General features: G+C 40.9%; 3 protein-coding genes across 5 annotated transcripts; all 3 read right to left on the reverse strand.

Annotated features, from left to right (window-relative positions):
* Positions 1-2,335: 2,335 nt before the first annotated feature.
* On the reverse strand, positions 2,336-3,329 carry Spase25 (Signal peptidase complex subunit Spase25). The gene is made up of 2 exons (XM_018015128.2): positions 3,145-3,329; positions 2,336-3,044 (listed from the first exon to the last, which is right to left on the reverse strand). Exons 1-2 carry the CDS (start codon positions 3,181-3,183, stop codon positions 2,502-2,504), a joined length of 582 nt encoding a protein of 193 aa, XP_017870617.1. The 5' UTR covers positions 3,184-3,329; the 3' UTR covers positions 2,336-2,501.
* Positions 3,330-3,572: 243 nt separating this feature from the next.
* On the reverse strand, positions 3,573-5,078 carry Uba5 (Ubiquitin-like activating enzyme 5). Its single transcript, XM_018015125.2, has 2 exons — positions 4,682-5,078; positions 3,573-4,620 (listed from the first exon to the last, which is right to left on the reverse strand). The coding sequence occupies exons 1-2, from the start codon at positions 4,939-4,941 to the stop codon at positions 3,681-3,683; spliced, it is 1,200 nt and encodes a 399-aa protein (XP_017870614.1). The 5' UTR covers positions 4,942-5,078; the 3' UTR covers positions 3,573-3,680.
* A 446-nt stretch (positions 5,079-5,524) lies between these two features.
* On the reverse strand, positions 5,525-14,333 carry Cyp4g15 (Cytochrome P450 4g15). 3 transcript variants are annotated; one of them, XM_089472932.1, is made up of 6 exons: positions 14,188-14,322; positions 13,464-13,689; positions 13,188-13,385; positions 12,274-12,456; positions 6,159-7,124; positions 5,525-6,086 (listed from the first exon to the last, which is right to left on the reverse strand). In XM_089472932.1, exons 2-6 carry the CDS (start codon positions 13,660-13,662, stop codon positions 5,887-5,889), a joined length of 1,746 nt encoding a protein of 581 aa, XP_089329058.1. In that variant the 5' UTR covers positions 13,663-13,689; positions 14,188-14,322; the 3' UTR covers positions 5,525-5,886. The 3 variants fall into 3 exon arrangements, with proteins under 3 accessions (XP_089329058.1, XP_089329057.1, XP_017870602.1); XM_089472931.1 differs by having other exon boundaries at positions 14,175-14,321; XM_018015113.2 differs by having other exon boundaries at positions 13,464-14,333.
* Positions 14,334-14,340: the final 7 nt, after the last annotated feature.

Here is a 14,340-nt window from a genome sequence, read left to right on the forward strand (position 1 = left end):
AGATATGGCAGCAAATTGAATCAAATAAAAATGCGAAATGTGAATTTCGGGTAAATGTGGTTATTATGCACTGCACATTGAAAATGAGACTAAGTATATGATAGTTTTGGCAAAAAAATATATGGGGCAGCCTCTGTGAAGCATATATAATATTGATCAGAATGCCACGCTGATTTGATTTAGCCATGTCCCTCTCTCCTTTTATCATTCCATACGAACGCAGAGATCTAAGCTAAATATCCTACAGACTTGAAATACTATATTTATACTCGTATATCGCATACCACTAGCCACAACACATAGACTGGACAACTAGAGCAAATATTTCGCATTTGCTCGGCTCGATCACTTTGGATTCGGGCAGCGAAAGTGTGACACGACAAAGGGCAAAGTACGAAATGGACACATCCCCATATGAAGCACCCATATGTGCTATGAGAAGAGTTCTCTTCATGCTCTCTCCCTCTCTCTATGTACGCACCAGATTTCCCAGCATTTCCCCCTGGACCCTGCAAGGAACTGATATTGACGAACATGGGTAAATCAAGTCAGCTCATCAGCCTGTTCAAGAATATATATAGTTCTTATCCTTAAGTCTAATTTTAAATTTGCATTATTTCAAACTCATATTTTATTTGCTTCAGTTTTCTGCAATATTTAATATATCTCATAACTCAGTATTGCTCTTAAGCAAAGTAATTGCGCGAGATCAAGATATTACGTATGTGTTCCGCCAGCTCCATGTGCACGCTTCGGGGCATCGATGTGTTTGCAAATGCTAGGACCTCGTGGTCGACATCATCCGATTCACCTCGTGCTGCCACAATTTCTTCTCTCTTTTTACGAATCCCCTCTTGCCAGCCTAATTCCCTAAGACGTTCATCCAACATATCATTTATATACTTCAATTCGTCCTGAGTTAGGATTTGATCGGCTCTCAAGGACTTGCGCTGATATCCACCGTTGCTGAAACCGTCGCTGCCATAGGTTCCGTTATTTCCATCGCTGTTTTCCATGATTCTATGAATAATATTTTCAAACTATTAATTTTGTACTCATTCACACAATGGATATGAAAGCTTCAAAGTAATTTTTCCACCTCATCTACGATGTATGTGAACTGTCGACGTGATCAGATTTGCTATGCCATCTGTGCTTCACATATATATATGATGTGATGAAACAATATTTTCATTGGCTTCCAGTATTAAATAGCTACAACAGATTTTGTAAAAGTTGGGTATATAAAAAATCGAAGCTATTTAATACACACGAATATATATTTAAAATTTGCAGACTCTAGTTCTATAGATAGCTTAGGTTTTTAAACGATAATAAAATAACGGGAGCAGCTATCTATTTTTGGAAACAAACTCGATCTGTGCGAGTAATGCACAGACCTAGCAAAAAATATTTCAAGTCTCTAGTTCTTATATCTTCTGAGATCGACGCGTTCAAACATACGGGCGAACAGACGGAGAGGGAGAAATCGACTCAAATCGATGGGGACTACCATAATACCCTGATTTCCATTTTCAATGGGTACAGGGTATACAATTAAAATGACGTCTACGACTTGCAAACAATATTTAAATGAAGGATATATTGATATAGTACATATATAGAGCAATACCTATATCATTGACCTTTACACAGAAAAGACTTAAACATCCTTCGTGATATATATCCGCAGTATGGTACTACTCTGCTCCTCTCTCTTTCTTACCTATGCTATTTTGTAACAACAGAACATTTATAGGAAATATGTGTAAAAGGGTATTGAAGAATAAGCCCAATATATTGCAACAGTATTCTTCAAGTTTGTAGATCCTTCTGCTCCTTTTCCATGTTACGAAGGTCAAAGATAACTCGGTTTGTGTACGAATGATATGGGCAAATTACTCAGAGCTTCGGAGTGAGTTCAAATAATTTTGCAGTGCAGCAAGGGCTGAACAATGGCACGAGTTATATACATGATTTATCAATATATATTAACATATTGAAAAAGTTTGCTTCCCTCTTATCACACTTCATTAAATTTGGAACGCCCGTCCTTCCTTTTCACCATATTGAAATATAAGGTTTACATTCCATAGAATCAATACTTTCACATTGATGTAAACTATAGATGAATGAACTTTCATTTTTGGATATCCTAATGTCTATCATTTTGGTCTCAGTCTGATAAACAAAAACTTTTCTCATAGCTTTGTCCATTTGCCGAACTTTCTCACTTCCCTATCATAGCACATAATAGTAATACGATTAATTCACAGCCATACATACGACTCCGATCCCATAGAACAACTCTATAGTCACTACAAAGAAATACGTATATGTATTAAGATTAGTGTATTTACTAAAATTAATTTAATGAGAATGAATTAAAAAAAAAAAAAACACATTAAAGTCGTTGGAAAGTAGAAAATATTTTAGACAATCAGCGATTGGGTGGATGACGGCGGCATCGACGGCGGCGTCGTCGGCAGCGTCTCTTGAAGCTACTTGTCCTTCTTCTCGGCTGCGAGCGAGTTGTATAGTCGATTCACCTCGTTGGCCACCAGATTCTCGAGAATGATGCCGTTGGTGTCGATGAAGGCGGCACACGACTTGGTGCTCGTCTGTTCACGCTGGCCACGCCCATCTCGCACACACAGCGTCAGTATGTATTTGTCGTCATATTTCTTCATATCGGAGCTCGCCTCCCAGGTTCGTGATGTCTTGTTGCCGGCATCCTTCTGGATGGCCACAACAAAGGTGCCCTTCTCTCGGAACGTGGTATGGAGCGTTAGGACGCCCATGAGCGCAAAATAGGCCAGCACGCTGAATAGGAGCACCGGCTTCGACTGCGGAAACGGATGGGTGAAATCCCAGGCGTGAGCCATTATGGCAACGCCAACGGCCAGAGCGCAGAGCACTAGCCGAGTGTTGACCAAGCCGAACTGTTCCTTTAGGTGCGGACGATCACCAAGCAGACAGGTCTTCACGGCATCATCCAGAGCATGTTTCACTGCAGAGCCGTCCCACTTGTTCACCTTAACCAGCTGCAAATAATTTACATTTTGCTTTAGACACGGTTGGCGACTGACGTGTTCAATAGCTTGAGGCCCAGATGCGAGCCGGTAAACGCTGTTCTTAACTTACCTCCTCAGCGGGCTGTGCTTTATCGTCCTTCTTGGTCATGGTGCTTGCCTTATTTAAATCAATTCCTATTTAACTTGCCTGGCAAGAATGAAATAAATAATAAAAAACAAATTGTTTTAACAATTTGACAACGCGACAGATATTCTGTTTTCTGCAGCGTGACCGTATAACCGAAGTATTTTTTATGGGTGGCTTTTTCATATTTGGTATTTTATTTTCTTATCGATAACTGCTAACAGTTTGTTTTGGAAGTTATATTTTAAAATCAGTTTTAAATTAAAACATTTAATTTAACTATTTATACCTGTTCAAAAACAAGAAAAGTAACATACTTTCTTTTTATGATTTTTACGTACATTTTCAGTATTTTATACTGCTGCTGTTAAACTTTTCGGTTAACTAACACTTATTATCGATAACATTGACCATTCGTTTCGAATTTTTATTTTTCAAGCTTTAAATTTCGTCGGTTGTTGTAAAAAAAAGTGTAAATATATGTATATATTTATAAATAACAGAGTATGGAATTAGTTTTGTTACATCGACTTCATTTGTGCCATTAAATCGTCCAAGCTCGCCTCTGGCACACCCGCGTTCACAACAGCTACATTTTCCGACTGGTTGACGTCCACTTTGTCGGGCGCTTCGTAAGCCAACCGTAAGCCGGACGCTACATTCGTTGTGTTCGTCGTCTGTTGTTCTACTGGCGCATCCTCGGCCACAAGCTCAATGCCCCAATCGTTGCTGGCGTGCAACGGTTCATTGGACACCACCTCATCTATCTGTTGCTCCTTTGGCTGAGGACGTGCCTGGAACTCCTTCTGGCGCTGCAAACAGTACCGATCGTCGCACTCGGCGTTTGGCTTTAGCGTCATCTTGGGAAAGAAGTCGTTCAGGGCATTGTAGCCCAAGTAATCGGAGACCTCGCCGAAATTGAGCAAATATTTGAGCGCATTCTGGACCAGCAATCCCGCCGTAATGCCCATAGTTGTGGGCAGCGAGGCGGCGCAGACTCCCTCGCGCTTCAGGGTACGCTCATCAATGTTCTCGGCGACCACCAATGGAGGGGCGCACGCAAAACAGGCTGTTTCGCCGGGTCGTATGAACTGTATGTGCCCGGAGACGGCATTTTCCGATACTCCAGACTCAAACCAATTCAAATTGTTCTCATTGCAGGCAGCATTGATGGCCATGCGAGCCTCAAAGTTGTCGACGCAACTGAGCACCAGATCGACGGGCTGGCCCTTCTGGAGCCCGGACTCTGAGATTGTGGTCAGGAACTTATCAAAGTTTTCGACAGTGGTAATATTATAGTTGTGCGTCTCAATGAGAACGTCTGGATTGATGAAGCTCAGTGTGCGCGCTGCTGCCTCCACCTTGGACAGGCCGGCCTGGTCGGGCGTGAAGAACAGTCGATTCATATTGGCCAGTTCCACCTTGTCGTAGTCGAAGAGAATTAGCTTGCCAATGCCGCAGCTGTCAACGGAAATGTTACTTCATGTTGCCTTAATTAAATTTGCATTTCCATTTGGCTTACCGTGTCAACATATCGGCTGTCACGCTGCCCACGCCTCCGACGCCCACAATCGCCACCGCCTTATCACGTATGCGTTCATAGTCTTTGACAATGTTCATGCGCTGCAGCGCCATGAGACGGCTGTAGGGATTGGAGTCAACAACTTCGGCGGACATACGCTCGATGCGTTCGCGTGCAATGCGCGTTGAAGTCTTTTGCTCTTCAAGCTCTGTTTTCAGCTCGGCAATGATTGCCTGCAGTTCATCAATGGCGGTGGACATCTTCGAAACGGAATGGAATGGACTCCACAAAAGAAGAAAACAAAGCCAACGCTAGCCCCAAAATCCTAATAACAATTGAGGGCTGTCGTCGTGTCACTTTCGCTGGAACAGCTGTGCGGCGTTGCCAGATGTCTTGCACATCTAACAAGTACTATCGATAACGCTAACGCTTTAGAGCTGGGCTTCAGCCGTGAAGCACGAAATATGTAAAAATATAATTTTGGAGCATGAGATTCTTTATTAAGAAATTATGTGAGCGCAATTATAAGACTTATTCGCAATATTTGAATGTTTCCCAGTTTCTTATCTCTCTTACAAGCAACGGTCAAATCTATCACTCTGTCTCTGCTAGAATCTTGATTGCTTCTGAATTTTTCGCCGCTTTACCTCAAATTTAATTAAGGTATTTCTCTATTTTATTTAAATACTGTATCTCATTGATATGCAGCTGTAATTAAAATCTCTCCACTCTCACTTTGCTATGTTTCTGTTATCATTAACAGAAATCACGCATTAATGTTTAGCTTGTTCCCATCTCTAGAATGAAGTGTTGCCCATGCTCACAAATAAAACTCCCGCAAAATTCGAAAATATTACACCAAATATATTGTCAAAACATTACACATATTATTATTAAATACACAAAAAAAAGGATATAATTAATATTTGTTGCTGCTTGAGTGTGTCGTGTGTCTGTCTGTGTATGTGTGTGTGTGTAGGGTTTTTTGTTAAATGTTAAATGCAGCGCTTGTAAATTGCCACGATAAACAAATTGTTATCAAATATCTATAAAAATACATAATCCATTCGTTGTTTGTTTGTGTCTGTCTGTCTGTGTGTGTGTGTGTGTATTGTTATTTGTATTCTGCCTGTATTATGTATGTATGTCTGTAGTATTACTGTATAGACCGGGACTATCACTTGCAAGAAAATATATGCATAAGTTTATGATGCTGCCGTGCTGCCAGCTGTGGTCGCCTGTCCCGGCTGTCGGGGCTGTAGGCGGACTCGGAAGCCCTCCTCCCGCTTCAGTATGATGTCCGCCTGCAGCCTGAAGTCCGATTCGCTGAGGTCCGAATAGACACGATAGTTGCGCATGATGGTCGACAGCAGAATCTTCAGCTTCAGCATGGCATATTTCCGACCTGAGCACATATATATGAAGGGGGGAAGAATCAGTAAATGAAAATGGATACAAGGACTCGTATAGCACTCACCCACACAGCTGCGGGGTCCTGCTGAGAAGGGCACAAAGGCATAATAGTGTCGATTCGCCTGGCGTTCGGGCAGAAAGTTGTCCGGATCGAAAACATTGGGATTGGCGTAGACCTTGGGATTACGGTGCAACAGAATGGTAGCCACGGTCACTGTAGCGCCACGCGGTATAACATAGGGTCCAGAGTTCAGCTGCAGATCCTCCTGAAGCTCGCGAGCGATGAGCGGCACTGGCGGAAACATGCGCAGCGTTTCCATCAGGCAGCGTTCCAGATATTTCATTTCCAGCGTATCCTGAAACGTGGCCGGTCGCTGCGAGTCCCCAAAAATGCCGTCCAGTTCGGCGATCACACGATCCTGTATGTTCTGATGTATGCCCATTAGCGATAGGAAGAACGAAGATCCGGCTGCCGTAGTGTCATGCCCCTCAAACATAATCGTGTCCACTTGCTCCTTGATCTCGGTGTCCGTAATGAGTGCTCCATTTTGGGCACTCTCCAGCATTAGGTCGAGGAAGGCCAAGCGCTTCTTCTCGCCAATATCGTTGTCCTCCACATCCAGGTCGTCTTTGAGGCCCGCCGACTGGCCGTAGGAGAGGCCAGCAACAGGAGCGCTCTGCTCCTGCTTGGGCTGGGTCCCCGTCGCCATCTGTTTCTCCCGCTGTTCGCGCAGCTCGCGCTCCTCCTGCTCGAGGGCGGCGGCCTTCAGCTCGCTTTGGGCCAGAGAGCCGCGTGTGCCCTGCTCGAAGGCCGCCTTCTTGCTGCGTATGACCTTTGTGGTGAGGCCGTGAATGATGTTCAGCAATCGGCCCTGCTCCTTGTAGTAGCGCGTCAGCGTGAAGATGAACTCGTTGCGCAAAAAGATGCTGCGATGCCGGGCATGGAGTATATCGCACATCCTCATCACGGCCATTGCATACTCAAATCCGGACTTGTCTTGCGTCTTCTTCGATACGCCCATAGCGGTCTCTGTGCGCCGGTGGAAGAGAGACGGAAGAGGATTGCATGAGATGAGTTCGAGATTGAGCATCAGATTGGAAGTGGAATGCACTCGACTGACCCAAGCGCCAATTGAACTTAACAAACATACAACGGACCACTCTGCCGCTTGACTAATTGTAGATACAATGCATAAATAGCAATCGTTTTAGATGTGCAACATATGTGCACTCACACACGCACACACACACACACACACATACATACATTCTATGTGTCTATATATGCGATAACGTTGATAGCTGGCCAACAGGTCGTATGAAAATTCATTTCTTCATATGCTCAACTATGTTCAATAGCTAAACCATTCTTAATACAGTGAAATTATTATAATATATACAATAAAAAATAAATAAATAAATAATATAAAATAGTTCATATATTTCTGATAGAAAATTAAATATTCGCATAAATTGAATTTTGTACTTTGTATTTTTACTCTTCATCTCAAATCTTAAAGGCGTCTTTCTATAGATTTCCATATATTTATATGCACCGATAAGGTGTTTTAATTTACTGTAATTATTCCTACGACTGGAAAATGGGTAGGTAGTGCTGATAGTAATAGGATAATAAGGGTAGGTTCATTAATATTACAAAACCTATGTCTAGACTGAAAACGGAGTGAGAAGAAGATATTATAAATTTCTATTCTGTGAGCTGAATATTTTATAAAACTATCGCTCGTGTCGATTTATACATAATATCATATATCATATAAGTATGGAAATTTTGCTGTCTAATGAATTCGTTGCATTTCTCTCATTTTAATGAATCGCATGCACTTTAGATAATAATACATGTGTATATATATTTGAATATATCTGCTTTAAAATCGTCTCACATGAATTATACAGATATCAAATAAATGGATTGGAGATATATGGAATTTTTACAAAGCGAAAGGCGCATCAATATTAATTATATGGAGCTTGCGTCACTTTGTCCGTTTATCCATATTAATGCCAATCTGGTTATATAAGCTCGGGTCTCCTACAATCTGAAGACAGTGAAACTGCAACTTTTCCAGTAGGATCAGCTAGGTTTGATAAGGGCTATAATTTTTGTGGATTGCCAGTTATGATTGTCATTTGGCTATGGTACAAATGCAATATGCTCTTAAACTATTGAGAACGATTCAGTTCTTTGAGATGTGCGTTCAGAAATTACAAATATTATCTACAATTCTAACAAGGTATGGATACTCTTGGTATATGTGTGTATATACCTATATAATTTTTGCGTAAATTGGTAAAGTATGTCAATAGAAATGCCCAATGGCCGTTGACATCTTTTTGATTTTGATTTTCGGCACAAGCATAAATCTTAAATTTCAGCCCTCTAGCTCGGGTTTCTCAAATTGCAAAAAATCTATTTTCCGATTATCCATGCGATTTTCTAGCGCGAAATGGTTTACGGACATTGCACTAAGCCAATATACCCAATTCACTTTCATGAATGAGTATAAATATTTATAATAGATATTCTTTGCAAATTCATCTTAATTAACATATTTAGAAAATATATATTTTATCGATAAATCAAGAAGAAAATAAACAATAATTTAGACATACATACATATTTCTGAGTATTTATATCAATGAATTATTCAATACATTTTTTATTAAAAGCAAGAAAACCAAACATATTTGCATATATTTATTAGCATTGATCAGGCTTGACAATTAACTAATTAATTAATTTACTCAAATTAATACACAAATATGTTAGTCGTAAACTATGTTTGCTAGAGACTAATTATTTATGTGGTTTGAATAAACAGTATGCAGTCAATTGCGTTAGTCTGAGATATTGATAATATTGATTGAATAATTGAATTTCTTTTAAATGTGTCTAAAAATTGGAGAATCTAAGCTCATGAGTTTAAAATAAATAAAAAAAAAAAAAAAAAAAAAAAAAAAAAAAAAATATATATATATATATATATATATATATATATATATATATATATATACGAATCGCTCGAAAATCATAGATCTATAGTTTCTTGGAACCTGCAACAATTTTGAAATATTTTTACATCTCTATAAAAAATTCTTCATTTGTTGTGCATTTAAAATTCTTAAAAATTTCAGCTATATTTCAATTGATCTCAAACTGTCAACGGACATCAGGCCAGACAATCAAGCCAGTCTGATTGTCTTCTAGCCATTAGCAGCTTAGTTTTTTCTAGTCTTGTCAAGAGGGACTGGCTAATTCGGTTTTGGCCGAATTACGTATTGGCGTGATCGATATTTCTTCCGTCAAAATTGTTGCGTGTGAAATTTGAAAACGACATTGCGCAAGCGCCAGCGTGGAAATGCTGGTTTTCCACTTGCCATTTTCAGCATTTCACTTGCTGGCCCACTGGCCAGCTGGCAGGCAGGTAAAAACGAGTTGCACCTGTTGCAGCTCCTTGTGATTATGATGCCTGGTGGCGGTTATGCAATCATAAAAATGACACTTGAATTTGGTTTTGCTTTCGATCTGCTGTTCGCCTGATGCATCATATATAGTAATATAGTATATATGTATATATGTGCTATGTGAAGCATGCGAATGGAAAGAAAACAGATAGAAGAAGCAGAAAGCAAAAACAAAAAAATGATTTGCACACTTTATCAATTTTTTCTAATTTTTATTTTCACTCTTAATTGCTAATTGCTTGTTTGCGTCAGCCCAGGCCTAGGTCTAAGCCTGGGTCTGTGGCTGGTGTCTGAGGTCTGGGGTCTGGTGTCTGGGGTCTGGGACTGGGGCCTGGGCTCGTTTGCGATCTGCAGTTGCATTCAAATTTTCCTGATTAAGCGCTTAATGGGAATGCGACGTGATTTTAATTGTTGCTGGCAATTTGCAGTGCGCTGCGCACTTTTGGCAGCACTTCAATTATGGGCGAAGGTAAGCGCGTCTGCGTTATGCAACGGCCTAGAAATCAATCGGCCTGGCATTACTAGCAGACCGACATAGATAAAGGCGATTAAACATATATGCACATCTTGATATATCGATATCTATATATACATATATATATATACGTATATTTTGTAGTATATGGGCGGCAATGTCATTAACATGTTTACGCTCGAGCCTGGCCAACTGCCAGAGCCAGAGTGGACGCAAAGCGATCGGCGGACTCAGCTGTTTTCACTTTTAGGCCAAAACGTGTTTGGCCTTAAATAAACGACAGGCACTTTGGGGTGGCACAGTTAGTTAGCCATTGGCTAAAATTGCATTTATGATATAATCCCACTGTCGCTTCGAGAAGCCTTCGAGCAGCACCAAGTGAAAGTCGCCATGGAAACAAGATTTTACTAGTTGCTAAATCAAATCTGAAATCGAATCTATTGAAAATAGATGGAAATTACATTTAGCAATTGTGATAATATAAAGCGAATACGTGAATGTTTGAGCAAAATATCCAAAAAAGTTCAATTTGGAAAATACATTTAATAATTATAAATATACAATTTGATAAATTAAATAAAATTTGATTTAATATTCTTGTTGATAAAATAAATTTTTAAAAAGATATACATATAAAAAAAAGTCAAGTAAGAAAGCTCTAGCAGAGAGTGATCCACTCAACCTCTGATATCCCCCGAAACCTTTCGAAAAGCTAATATTCCCATACACATAACATATACATGGCATACATAAGCTTGCGCTCTGCTGACTGCGCAGTTGACGCAGCGACTGCGCTTGGACTGCATTTTGGGCTATGTCTGGGACTTATTTGTTGAATAACTTTTCTTATAAGCCTACTTTCGGAATGAAATAATGACGTTATATATGTGTATGTTATTTGCCAAGCCACAAATCTCTCTTACTTGAAATACGTTTTTTTTAATACCCTAAAACCATTGAAAATGGGAAATCAGGGTATAATGGTTTTCTTGGCAGAAAGAGGCGTGGCAGACCCCACAAAGTATATATATATTTGATCAGGGCGACGAACTGAGTCAATTTAGTCCTGTATGTCTGTCTGTCCGTCTGTCCGTCTGTCCGTATGTCCGTCCGTCCGTATGTATGAACGCGTCGATTTCAGAAGATATAAAAGCTAGAGACTTGTTTTTTTAGATTTGGAGGTTAGGCCGGATTCGGGACCGGCAACATGAATCTAACTGCATAACTTCGTGACTATAGCTCCAAAGATGATGATGATGATGATATAATTTTATAGCAGATTTTTGAAGAGGTTCTTAATGGACAACATTAAAACAGTAAAAGTTATCGATTTTTTAAAAATAAAGAAAGTTTCTAGCTCGTATAGATTCCGAAATGCACTCATTTCGACAAATGGAGAGAGGGACTTACGGCCGACAGGGCTGAATCGACTCAGCGAGTCGCCCTGATCATGAATATATAAGCTTGCCACGCCTCCTTCTGCCTGTTATATACCCAATTCATAAGTCGTCAAATTGTTAAAAATCGTTTTGCACATTTAAAAATTTAATAATTTTTATTTTATTCTTTTTGCTTTATAGATGATTTATGTATGATTAGTCCTGGTATGCACATACGGATATATACATGTGTATGTCTATAGATTGCGGGGCTTGTGGAAATCGGTGTACGCCAGTTTGCGGCGGCTCATTTTAACTATACGATTTAGCAGTAGCCGTTGGGGTATATATGTATGTATGTATATATGGTATGTATGCATATGTAGTTGTGTTTGATATAATTCGGTCGCGGGTCATCTCTCTCTATCTCTCTATCTCTCTCTGCTTCTATGCTGTGTCTACACAGACAAAAGCGGCAAATGGATAACAGCGACAAAGAAAGCAAAATTTGGATTTGTGCGAGTATATGGGGAAATAGGTCTGTGCTCAATTGTAGCATATATACATACACATGTGCGTGTGTGTGTGTGTGTGTGTGTGTTTGTAGACGGTAATCTCATGTAGCTGACAGATACATAGGTACCTTTATGTAGTATGTGCACGTACTGTATGTCTCTGTGTGTGTACGCACAAGAAAAAAAGCGAATCGGAATTTGAATGTGAAGCGGTAGACAAATCCATGGAATGAGTGCGTGTGAGTGGACTGTACCGTTTAACTAAGTATATGAGTGTATCTCAGTGGGAGTGTGTGCGTGTGTGCGTGTGTGTGTGTCACTTACCCAATAGAATCTCCACAGTTGCCTCACTCATGTAATCATGACAATCAAACGTGCGTCCATCCTCCGCACGCAGCTTCCGCACCACATTGCGCGAGTTCTCGTTAAACAATTCAATGAAACTCTTTAAGACATTCAAGTGGAATGTGGGTGCGATAAGTTTGCGATGAGCCCGCCATTTTTGACCTGATCGAAAGGAAATATAGAAAAACGAGTAAGATGAGTAGAAAGGAAGAACTCAAAGGATACATACTTATATCTATGATATAATCTAAGACAGCTTGATATATACAAATATTGAATGCTCAATTCTTATATCTGATATACATTGACATACCTACTGAACTATACCTATGATCTTTAAGTGTAATGAGAAGGGACAAAGTTTAGCTAAGATGATTATAAATAGAAAATTCGAAAATTCGAGATAACTGATTCAGATTGATGTAGGTGGATCGTCATAGGGCATATGTTCAGTTTGAACACTATGTGGATGAATATGACAGAGATCAAAAAGTGAAAGGTCGTGGGAAAGAGAAGGCGAACGAGAGAGAGAGAAAGAGAGTTGTTGCAGAAGCCAGTTAGTTAGAGTTAGATAGGGATGACAATGGCACATCAGATCTTTCATCTCTCACACGCTCCCTCTCCCTCTCCCTCTCCCTTTCTCTCTGTGCTGTTCTTTGTTTGGTTTATTTATAGCCGCCATTTGTGCGGCGTTGTTGTGCCAACTGTCAGGCTTACAAATCGTTTTATTAATTTATGATTCCATAAACGCAATTTAAATTGCATTAGCTAGTCGACAAAGAGTGAGAGAGAGAGAGAGAGAGAGAGAGAGAGAGAGAGAGAGAGAGAGTGGCAGCATATCAAGCATGTCCCTTCCTCTTAGCACACTCACACACACACACACTTGGACTCACCTGTGCTGATTAGGAGGCCATCGCCCAGCCAAGGCTTGAAGAACTTGTACTCGGATGCCTTGTCGATGTATACGTGGCTGCTCAGGAGCAGCTCGACGTCGCGCGGATCGTAGATGAAGACGACCAGCTTGGGCCCGATCCACATTTTGGCAATGTGCTCGAAGGGGGTGCTCTTGCGAATGACTGTTTTGAAAACAGCTGTAAATACAGGACACAGGAAACAGGATACAGGCTACAGAATCGAGGCTGCTGCTCAGCGAATTGCATTGAACCTACACGAAGCGGGCCCAATCACATCGAACAGATGCCCCACAATGGGCAGGCCGCGCGGTCCCGGCAGCCGGGCCGCCAGCTTGTAGAGATGGGCGCGAGAGAGTCGCCAGTAGATGTACCAGAGCACCAGGGTGGGCAGCAGCAGCAAGTAGAAGACGCTGCTGGGCGAGCCCACAGCGGCATCTTTCTTCAGCACCTCCATTGAGGTGGAGCACACACTCTCAACTAGCTAGCTGGCCGATACGGGCGAACGCAAAAAAATAAATCACACACAGAAAAAAAAATAAAATAAAATAAAAATAAATAAATGAAGAAGAAGCACAAGTGTACGGACGCACACACACACAGACACACAGGCACGCACACCCGGGATGCGAGACGCCACTGCGGGCACACGGAGCACTGAGCACTGAGCGTAGGCGGAGACGAACTCAAGCGCGGAGCTTAAAACATTTTTTTTATTGCGCGCGAATTATTTTTTTTTTTTTTTCACTATTATTTTTTGGGGTTTGTCTCGTTTTTTTTTTTCTGTTATTTATTTTGTATCTCTTGTTTTGTTCCGGATGCTGCGGATGCTCGTCGCTGTCTGTCCGCCGCGATACTGATACAATTGCCAGCCAGGCGTCGGGCGATGCGCTTCGGCAGCAGCACAACAAATAATAATAACAGTGGCCACAATAATAATAATAATAATAGCAGTAATAATAACTCAACTAATATTATTTACAGAAAGCAAAGCAAAGCAACAACAAAATTCCTATTCAGAGATAAAAAAAAAGTCGAAATGAAATGGAATGGGAAATGCTCGCCCGACGTTGCACGCTCCACGCTCCGCGCTGTGACTAGTGGCTGGTGACTAGCCGGCGGCGGCAGTGCGCCC

Source organism: Drosophila arizonae, chromosome X (assembly GCF_054131065.1).
Source record: "Drosophila arizonae isolate 15081-1271.41 chromosome X, UAZ_ARI_1.0, whole genome shotgun sequence".
In the NCBI taxonomy this organism is placed as follows: domain Eukaryota; kingdom Metazoa; phylum Arthropoda; class Insecta; order Diptera; family Drosophilidae; genus Drosophila; species Drosophila arizonae.

Bases quoted from the DNA above. Each gene is read 5' to 3' on its own strand.
- Cyp4g15 (XM_018015113.2), bottom strand. From the start codon at position 13,662: ATGGAGGTGCTGAAGAAAGATGCCGCTGTGGGCTCGCCCAGCAGCGTC. The intron at 12,457-13,187 runs GTGAGTCCAAGT...CCTTTCGATCAG, and splicing joins TGGCCTCCTAATCAGCACAG to GTCAAAAATGGCGGGCTCAT. The intron at 7,125-12,273 runs GTAAGTGACACA...ACCGGCGCACAG, and splicing joins AACTGTGGAGATTCTATTGG to AGACCGCTATGGGCGTATCG.
- Uba5 (XM_018015125.2), bottom strand. From the start codon at position 4,941: ATGTCCACCGCCATTGATGAACTGCAGGCAATCATTGCCGAGCTGAAA. The intron at 4,621-4,681 runs GTAAGCCAAATG...TTCCGTTGACAG, and splicing joins ACAGCCGATATGTTGACACG to CTGCGGCATTGGCAAGCTAA.
- Spase25 (XM_018015128.2), bottom strand. From the start codon at position 3,183: ATGACCAAGAAGGACGATAAAGCACAGCCCGCTGAGGAG. The intron at 3,045-3,144 runs GTAAGTTAAGAA...AATTATTTGCAG, and splicing joins AAGCACAGCCCGCTGAGGAG to CTGGTTAAGGTGAACAAGTG.